At 38.1% G+C, this 10,215-nt stretch overlaps 1 protein-coding gene across 2 annotated transcripts in view; it reads right to left on the reverse strand.

Annotated features, from left to right (window-relative positions):
• Window positions 1-9,093, reverse strand: part of LOC107043503 (E3 ubiquitin-protein ligase TRIM37) — a 30,063-nt gene extending 20,970 nt beyond the window's left edge. Inside the window, exons 1-5 of one of the 2 annotated variants that reach the window (XM_015265037.1) lie at window positions 8,884-9,093; window positions 8,120-8,382; window positions 7,074-7,284; window positions 5,957-6,483; window positions 3,826-4,031 (exon numbers count right to left, since the gene is read on the reverse strand). In XM_015265037.1, the coding sequence (XP_015120523.1) occupies window positions 4,001-4,031; window positions 5,957-6,483; window positions 7,074-7,284; window positions 8,120-8,382; window positions 8,884-8,946 (1,095 nt within the window). In that variant the 5' untranslated portion in view covers window positions 8,947-9,093 and the 3' untranslated portion in view covers window positions 3,826-4,000. Of the gene's footprint in view, window positions 1-3,825; window positions 4,032-5,956; window positions 6,484-7,073; window positions 7,285-8,119; window positions 8,383-8,883 lie in introns of those variants that run through there. The other variant, XM_015265036.1, reaches the window with a different exon arrangement.
• Between the last annotated feature and the right edge of the window lie 1,122 nt (window positions 9,094-10,215).

Consider the following 10,215-nt stretch of genomic DNA (forward strand, 5'->3'; position numbering starts at 1 on the left):
GAGAGAGAGAGAGAGAGAGAGAGTGAGAGAGAGAGACAGGGAGAGAGAGAGAGGGGGGGAGAGAGAGGGAGAGAGAGGGAGAGAGGGAGAGAGAGGACGAAAGAGGGAGAGAGAGGGAGTTATAACTATGAAATCTATACATGAAACGTTCAATTTTTTAAATAACAAGGAGTATTGAATTAATACTCCAAAGTTAGAAACCAGTGGGTCCACCTCGAAATCCAATCGATACAGACCGTGTGTATTCGAGAAGAGTAGCGGGTACCTGTGTGATTGTCTTGGTGTTGACAGGAATTCGCAGAGGAATATTTTATACATTATATTTCATTATATTACACGGTTATATTTTATACATTGCTACTAGAAGGTGTAGCGGAGTTGGGTGTCTCAGGGAGCAGACGGAGTGTTGTTTTGTGTACTCGAGAAGAAGGCAGACTGTGTTAAATAAATGATCTTCGAAAATTATCCCGAGTATCGTGTTCTAATGTGGGGTGTATTAGGTTCTTCGTTGAGGCCGATATACCACTGCGTCCACGTCGCGACCAGCGTTGCCAACCATACCATTATCATGGTATCTATACCATGAAACTGACTCCGATACCACGTACCATGATGCCTGTCATGGTATCATGGTATACCATTTTTCACGCGAGGAATGAAGGGAATGTCCTAAAAATTCATTATCTTCGGATAACTTTATTAAATATTTTAATGCTTTTCTTTCCTGAAAATTGCATTGATTATATGGCTTCTATCAACAGCTGAAATTTTTTCAATGAATCTCCAAGGACAATAAAAAAAGTTGGTTTAAAAAAAACGTCTGTCTCTGTCCAGTACGAGTTTTAACTTATCGCTTGTCATTATTGATGCCGTTTGACACTCAAACCCTGTTGGGAGAAGTGATAATCGATCATCGTTTGAATTATTGGTACATCGAATTTCATGAAAAATTTGAGGTTTAAGAATGGTAAAGCGGACACTATTCAGAGACACCAAGAGCACCAGCGACTCTCGTAAGGACCATCAGTCGATAAAATGGAATTCGTCCGATGGAATGTCCGACGAATCATGTACAGCGAGACCAAAATTGCACCAATCATAAAATTCGTTACAACACAGGGAGCCCCCTACTTCGCCTATCTCGCTTTCTTGCCACAACAGCTGATATTCACTAGCGGTGTGACCTCCATAACTCGTCACAAGAACTGCTTGATAGGTGCCGGCACTACCTTTTGAAATTGTTCCACAAGAATCACAACTATTTGTAAAAAAGTTTGCGTATTTTGATTATAATCTTGCTGTAAATACCACAGGTAAATATCGATGAATCCCATTGAGCTGCACTTACGGTTTCAATATAAGGTTAGAATTTCCAGCAGTACTGACCGAAAAACTTGCTTCAGGTAATACGGAAGACGTAGATAATGCATGTCGAACACCACCAAAAAAGAAATCGAGAGTCGAACAAGGGAGTAAACCTAAAGTCGCCCAGAAGTTTCGAGATGATTGGCTGCAGATGAATGAGTTCAAGTCTTGGCTACAGCGTGTTCCTGCTAATCCTCTCAAAGCCAGATGTAAATTCTGTTCTCAGGAATACACTGCTGATATATCTGTATTGAAGACACATGCCAAAACAGATAAACACAAAGAGAGGGAAAGACCACTGAAGAACACAAGCATAAAAATGACTCAGTTTCTTCAACGTGAAGACGGCCCTGGGGACCCCTTAGACACTGCGGAAATAAAAATTGCTGCATTCTGCGCCGATCACAAAATTGCCTACAACGCATTGGATCACCTGTCAGACCTGCTGAAAGAATGTTTCCCTGATTCCAGAATTGCTCAAAAAATGGCTGTGAAACGAACCAAGGGAACGGCAATTGTCAAAAATCTCATTGGCGAGAGGGAAAGGCGCATACTTGCGGAGAAGCTGAAGAACACTAAATTCAGCATTTTGACAGACGAATCCAGAGACATTTCGGCTACTAAAACCAGTTGTTTGCTTGTGAGATATTTTGATGAAGGAGAAGGCAAGGTTGTATGGAAATTTTGGGACTTGATACAGGTTTTGGAACCTGGGAAGGTAACAAGTGCAACAGCAGAACACTTGTACAGCAACATCATCAAAAGCTTCACAGAGCGAGGGGTTCCAATGGAAAATGTCGTAGGCTTTGGATCTGATGGTTGCAGCGTTATGATGGGTGTGCATAACTCCGTTGCTAGTCGTTTGAAGCGAGATTATCCACACATTACGATCCTAAAGTGCATTTACCACTCACTGCATATTTGTGCAAGCGAAGCTTGTAAACAATTACCACGTAGTTGTGAAGGCTTAGCTCGCAATATCTACAATTTTTTCAATAGCAGTTGTAAGAGGCAAAGTGAGTACGTGGAATTCCAGATGTTTACGAACGTTGAAATCCACAAACTCTTGCATCCATCCCAGACACGTTGGTTGTCGTTAGTATCAGTGGTAGACAGAATTCTCGGTCAATGGCCTGCTCTGCTATTATTTTTCAAGGATCAGTGGTTAGCACTCAAGTTGAAGGCGGCAGAGTCCATTCACGAAAGTTTGAATGATCCGTTCAATAAACTGTTCTTGTTCTTCCTGCAGTGGGTTCTCCCCAAATTCACTGAAGTCAACAGATATTTTCAGTCTGCCAAAGTTTTAATCACAGATCTTCATGAGGCCATGGTTGATCTGTATAAGACCCTCCTTTATAGTTTCATGAAGAGAAATTACGTGAATTCTCGTTCATTATCAGGAGTGGATTCTGAGGATAAATCCCATTATCTTCCAATTGAAGAGATGTATCTGGGGGCACAGGTGCTACAAGAGCAACAGAGCAGGAAGATCCAGGAGCGCCCGGATCTACTGAAACATTTTCGAGAGAAATTTCAGGCCTTTTTTATCTCTGCCTGTCTTGAGGTACGAAAGCGATATGACTTTGAGAATAGTTTTTTGGAGAACCTGAGAATTTTCAAGCCCAAATACGCGCTGTCAAGCACTGAACGAGAGAAAACGCCTTCTCTCATTCTTCTACTAGTCACGCTCCCCAGAATTTGTGCCAAAGAGAATTACCAGGACATTGATGACGAGTGGCGCCGGCTTTGCTGCTACCCTCTTGACAACGAGATGAAGGGACTGGACACTGATGTATTCTGGGCGAAACTGTTGGCCCTGAAGAACGATGGCGATGTCCATTTGTTTCAGAATTTGAGTCGCTGCGTTCTCAATGTGTTATCGCTTCTCCATTCAAACGCCGACAGCGAAAGAGTGTTCTCCAAAGTCAACCTCATAAAGACGAAATTGAGAAATCGCCTCATCGTATCCACCGTTCGAGGTACCCTGTTTACCATCCAGCATATCGTGGCTAGCGGTGGCTGTGTTGGTTTCAGACCTACCAAAGAGATGTTGTCGAAGATGATCAAAGACTCACTCTACGATAAGCCAAAGAAATCCGAAAGCATGGCAGAGCGAGTCGAAGAAGATGACGGAGCGGATGTGATATTCGAGGATGTCTAAATTGAGACTTGAGATTATTCAATATTTATATTATTAAAAAATGTTCAAGATGACGGAGGTAATACTCTATTCAAAGAAGTCCAGATTGAGACTTGAGATTATTTAATATTTATATTATTAAAACATTATTCGAGGAAGTCTCGATTGAAAGTTAAGATTGTACTAATATTTCTGTTAATTTGTGTTATTAAGAAAAGTTTATGATACAAAAATTTGAATTTTCTCCAAGAACCCTATTTTATCGGCGGATACCATTATTACCTCTGAAATACGATTATTTTTCCCACCCCATACCATGATCCGAGCGCCGCGGGTTGGCAATGGCGTGATCTCAGTTGTTTGATTCTATTGAAAAATTTGGTATTAGGATCGCAGTGTCTAAAGAAATAGGTTTCCGTGCATGATTGGGGAGTTTCTGAAAGGTTGGTTTGATGTTGTCAGACGATCGAGAGGTTTGAGCTTCTACAAGTCGACTTAGATGAGTTCCACTATCCGCCTTTGGATTCTACAAATCATACTTAAAAGGTTACACATCAGGAAACCCATCAATTTATCTAAATAGTGAATATAGTGCAATTTATAAATATTTAAATAATAAACTCACGTGTGCTGCACTGTTACCGGATTTTTTAATAATTCTTTTTATATTGAGAACGATTTTTCTTACAGAAATCTGATCGTGTACTATACCCATTTATTTGAGATTGGTAACGTGGCTTTCTTTTTCATTTATTTTTATTTCTTTAAAATTTAAGCTTTCGAGTAAGATAACTAAACTATTTCTTGGCGCAGTTTTTTTACAAAAATAGGTCTCTATTCTTCATGCTTGCTTCAAATAAATTTTAATAATATGGAATCTTGGAGACATGGTAGTAGGGGTGATTTAAGGAGGAGGGGAGGGGGGTCATTAAGATCACAAGGATAAGAAGAAAAGAATCGCAAGAGTCACGAGGGTCGCTGAGGTCCAGCCTTTTTTCCGGGGCATTTTGTTACGTCCCTACCATTAGCCACCTGATGGCGCTAGCTCAATTTTCCATTTACCTTATCGACTGTCGAGTCTTACCCACAATTAGTATATAAGTCCCAATTCCCAATTATATTTTTTCAAACGAACTAAATTAGAATATTATTTAGTTTCAAACGGAGATAACACTCAAGTGTCCAGACCACTTTTTCCTGAGAAAATCATAAAACTAGCTTTCCCACATTTGAAACGAAACCGAAAACCACTCGTATGCACACGTGCATAATAAATTATCCAAAAACATGAAAAAGAACTAACTAGATCTTTAAGATAAGCACTAGCATCCTGAAATTGTAAACCGAACACGGCGAAACCAAGAAACCCGAAGATTATAAGTGTCAAATGATGTTTTCCAAATTCTAACGTTCCGTGAGAACAGAATTTTTCTCAAGAGTAAAATGCAGCTGCACCCTTAATTGCTCCTAATCCAATCACGACTTTCGAGGCCCCCCGATTGACCTAAAACCAATCGGTTCGCCTCTCTCCTCACCACCATCCCTGATAAACCAATCCTACCCTCAGAAACTAGAGCGTGTATGCCCACGCGTGAGCCCTAAGCAGCCCTAAGATATTCAAATCTCATCTTAGTAAAATCACTTCTATATCCACGGTCAAAGAGAAAGGAATAACTTCTCTAAAAATCTTAAAGTGAAACTTCAAGTCCAAGTAAAGTCTCAGTGAATATTTCAACTCCAAATATCCAAAGTCTAAATTCAAAGTGTTCGGGACTTAATCACAAATATCAGTTTAATTAAATAGAAGTCGAATCATAAAATAAACCAAAACAAAAGAACATTTAAACATTACTAACCGTCAACCTACAAGGGTCACTTAAAAAAAACCCTGAACCTACAATAATGAAACAGTGTAATAAAACCAAGTGTTATTGTTATTAAATAAATCTCATTAAACGAAACACTCTAAATCGTGTCTTGATTGGTCAACTGCGCGTAGTAGTTGATTAGTGGAACCTACCTAAGGAGATAGTTTCCCTCAACACCTGGAGTTACCGACCAAAGGGTCAATTTAACTATTCCTCAAATTTATTCAACAGACAATTGAGTGTAAACCATTTGGGACGTAACAATTTCTCTCCGCACATTTTTTGCAATAAAATTTTTGGAAAAAAAACCTGTGGCCAAAAAAGATCCGGAAAAAAAGTCTAGATCCTAGTGACCGTTGTGTCTCCTTTTTTTTACCATTGTGACCCATTGTGATCTTTGTAACCCTACCCCTAATCATGTGCCGTAATATTTGAATGCCCCCAAAGTTTTATTTTATACACGGACATTCATGGAAATCATTTTCCAATCGATAATTTACTTGCTAGAAGATTCGAAAAATGGAAATAAAAATGAAGCGGTGTGGAAATTATATAGATATATAATCCTCTCAAAAAAACTCACTTGGAAGTTTCTGGAAGTCCAGCACTCAGCTCCAGAAAAACCGAGAGATAATTGCCCCTGACAACGCCATTTCCATCTGGATAAACCTTAAGCCTCCAGCATAGGCCATTGACGTGGAGTGGCGCCGAATAAACAGGATCTGCTTTCAGTTGCAATTGGGTAAAATTTTGCATGACAAATGTTGCTGAATCATAACCGGGGACAATTTCACTGTGGAAGTCAGCTGGCACTGGAGCGGTTACAAAACTGGTCATTGGCTTCTTTCTAACCTGATGAATCATCCTAGATAATTCGGAGCTCTTAAGTATGAGCTCTGACCTTGTACACGTGTGCAGTTGATGCTCAATTTCTTGGAGAAGAGCCTCGAGCTGCTCTGACTCTAATGTTAATGAGTTTTTTTGGCCCATCAGGGTCAGAAGTTTGGCCTTGAGCTGAGAGTCTAGGCGAGCTATCATTAGTTCAACTGCATTTCTTATTTCACGGACTCGTTCATCTTTCGCTGCTCGTACACACTCTACGTTGCGTTCCTAATTAAATGGATTGAGACTTTTTATTTATATTATTGTAGGGAAGTGGCCAAACGTAAATGGATAGATCTAGTCAGTTTTCTGCATGTTTGTCATTGACTGATCTTAATAACTAGAAGTTTGAAAATAAAATGTTTAACGTCTTTTTCATCTATTTTCTTAGTTATAAAAAAGGTCTAGTGAGATTTCCTCCTAGAATTACTTGGTTTCAAGATAAACAAATAATAAAGTATATTGTGCACCAAGAGGAGAAAACTGGATTGCGATGGTAAACACGCGGGTTTTGAAGTCCTGTTTTCCTTCCTAAGTACCCATATTATTTTCCGTTATAACAAAAGTTCGATTTTTCTTCGTAAATGTACGGAGGAACCTGGGTTATGTCATTCCGGGGATCGTTGAAAATAAGGGGTATTTTAGGAATGCAATAAGCCACGTTCCTCCTAAATGTCTCACTCAGTATTGAACTATCTCGGTAATGAGTGGATTCAGGACAGAGTATCAAGAGACATTTTTTGTTAAGAATTTTGATATCATAATTACTGAAATTCACATGAAATAAATAGAACAAAATGGAGGATACATCAACTTACCACTTCCTGAACCAAACTGACGAGTTCCATGAGTCTCCTTTTCAATTGACCAACTTCTCCACTAATTTGTGTTACATGTTGTTCGTAGACCTCCTCGAGGGGTTTGAAAGTGTGTCCGGAGTGAGTGCCACCCCAAAGGGCACATTGATGACAGATACATCGGCCACAGGTCCAACAATAAACTGACAATTTTTCTCTATGCACTGAACACCTGCAAATGTGAATTTTTCTTATTTCAATACTGGAAATCAATTTAAATTCGATTATACCTATTTTGATTTCAAACAATAAGTGATTTGAAAATGTCAGAATACCTTTTTTATAGCTGGCAACATTTGCACCAAAAAAGAGTTTAATGAATGCCCCCTTATAACGACTTATTACCAAGATAATTCACTTCAGATAAGAGGGAAAGACCACAAATTGTGAAAAGTCAATTCCGAGGTTTTTGTTTTTTTCTGGATGTTGGTATTGAGTGATTTTTAGAAGAAAATATCAAGGAGGCTTTTAGTTGAGAATTTTATCAGCTTTAGCTACGTTCCCTCAAAACAATGTTTTATCGAAATAGAGTCACTTCCAAAGAAATGTGAGAAATCGACAGGTTCTCTGACATTTTACCACTTTGTCACTCCCTATTCTCTATAATAAAAGGCGATGGCCAAAATGTGTCACACGTTTATTTCTTCGGAATTTTTTCGCGGTTTCGCAGTAATGAATTGTTAAAACATCAGGACACATAACATAATATCAGGTCATGATGATGCGGATATGTTTGTTACTATCTTTATTGAAAAGGAGACAAATTGTTTGATTTTCCGTTCGAAATATTACGCAAAAATTGGTGTCAATTATTCAATCTCCACCCTCCTGATTAATGTGCATTGTATTAGAATGGAGGATTATATTATATTGACAATGAGGACAATTAATTGTTGTGAGCGACCTATCGTATTGATATATGTGCGGAGCGCGCATTCGACCTCGTAACTTAAAAATGAACAATTTCCATAAATTCATGAGTTTTATTTGTCTCCATCTCTCCTCACCTATCTCGTGACTCATCGAATCTTGGATTTGTTAATCCAGTGGCTTGGAGTGTATCCAACTGCTGCGTAACCTCCTCCACCCACCGACAATTTACCAACTCGTGCAAATGCAAAGAGGCACGACAATGGGGACACTGAGATCTCTGTTCTGTTAACCATCTTCGTATGCATGTGTAACAACACAATTTACTGCAGTGAGGGCACAAATGTGCATCTCGCAACTTTTCCATGCAAATGAAACATCTAAACACTTCAGCCAGTGACTGAAAAAAAGCGAAAACCTATTATTCAGTCACTTTAATTTCCATTTTTAATTTATGTTGTTTGTGAGTTTCATAAATCAATGGACAATTATTGTCGAATTATTTGTATTATTTAAAAAATTGGTTCCGATCTCAATATAATTTTGTTTAAGTTGTTTCAAGCTTTAAACATTGAAAATGAATGCGAAATTGGGAAATAATATTCTGACCCGGAGATTATTATTGCAATTCATAGATGCTTTTGCTTTATCTTTCTCTCAATATTGTTCTTCTATCAATCAATTGGTTTGTAGTATTTACTTATTTTCTAATGGATGAACCATTTTTTTCATTTAATAACTCGAGAAAACATTCGTTCTCTCTTGCAACTATTTTTCCACCAGACTTGGTAGCGTTTGACATTCATTTTGCGTTTCTAACTCAATTTTGAGGGATTAATTGAATTTCTTGATACTTTAATGCCAAAGAGAATGTTGGAAAAAAATTTCAAAAAATTCTAACCTCGACACTGTGTTCATCTGCAGTGACACGAGCGTTGGAGATATTGTGATTCCTGTTGGCCATTTTTATTATAATTTTAATAGTTATCCTTGACAATTTAATTGAACATTTTCACAATTTTTTTCTTCTAATTTTTTTTTTTTGCGTATTGAAACATTTTTTTTGTAACACGCGAAGCAGAGATTATAGGGGAGATTACCAGCTTTAGAAGCCAGGGGCATTCAGAGGGGTCAAGCTCCCGTGTTATTCTCGTGGATACGATTTCGCCAGAATCGACCACTTGGAGCGCTGTAGATGAATGGTGGGGGTTGTCAGCAGAGGCCCTCCATGTTTGTTATGAAGATATTCAAATTTGAAATCGAACCAAACAGCCCGTATATATATTCCGCAATGAATTACAATTAATTAATCAATTGTGTATTGTAAATTGGATGATGCAAGTCGAAAGAGCATTATTAATATTTGCTGAACCACTGAAACACGGTATGTGAGCTGCATAATTAAAAAATAGTCAGACAATGCAATGAATTTACTTCAGAAGAAGCAATAATAATAAAAGTCTGCACTGCTTGTCATAAATTAGTTAATTAGACGAGCTCCTTCAGAATTTAGCAGATTAGCTTTCTTGATAATTCAACATATAAATTTTTCGTTTCAATTAGACTTCAATGTTATAATTTTTTGTCTTTTTAGTGTAGGACAATCATGTGCGTGTGTGTCATACCTGGATGCACAGCAAATGCAATACGTTTTTTTCGATTTTCAAATAAGGATGACAAACGTTTGCGCATTTGGTTGTCTTTGGCAGGGAACAAGGATTTATTAAAACTTGGAATTGATGAAATAGGAAGAAAACAATTTGTCAAGTTCATTTCGAAGACAAATATTTCTTCCCCAAGAAATTGAGTACTAGTGCTATTCCAACAAGGTATTTGCCAGGTATGCGCCGTCGATTATGTCGAAAATGTTGAAGTATTTTTTTTGTGAATAATATATAATGACTGTTATAATTTCATTCGCAGAAAGTATCGATGTATCTAGTTTTTTTGAAGAAAAATCTCCCCCCACTGAACAAATTATCAACTTTGATCCGAAAGACTGGCCCACACCTGCGGAAGGTATGTGTTAGCTTCGATGATCGCAAAAGATTGGGATACATTATCATCAGCACAATTACGAAAAACTTGGTGTGCCAGTTATCGCGATCTCCCCTTATCAACAACTGTTAATTTTTTTAGCTTCCGAAAAAGACATAAAATCCCAAGAAGCACTTGATGCAGATGTGATTTCAGAGAAACTGCAAATTCCGAATGAATCTCCAACCAATGGAAG

Source organism: Diachasma alloeum, unplaced genomic scaffold, assembly GCF_001412515.2.
Source record: "Diachasma alloeum isolate Michigan unplaced genomic scaffold, Dall2.0 Dall_scaffold_00591, whole genome shotgun sequence".
In the NCBI taxonomy this organism is placed as follows: Eukaryota; Metazoa; Arthropoda; class Insecta; order Hymenoptera; family Braconidae; genus Diachasma; species Diachasma alloeum.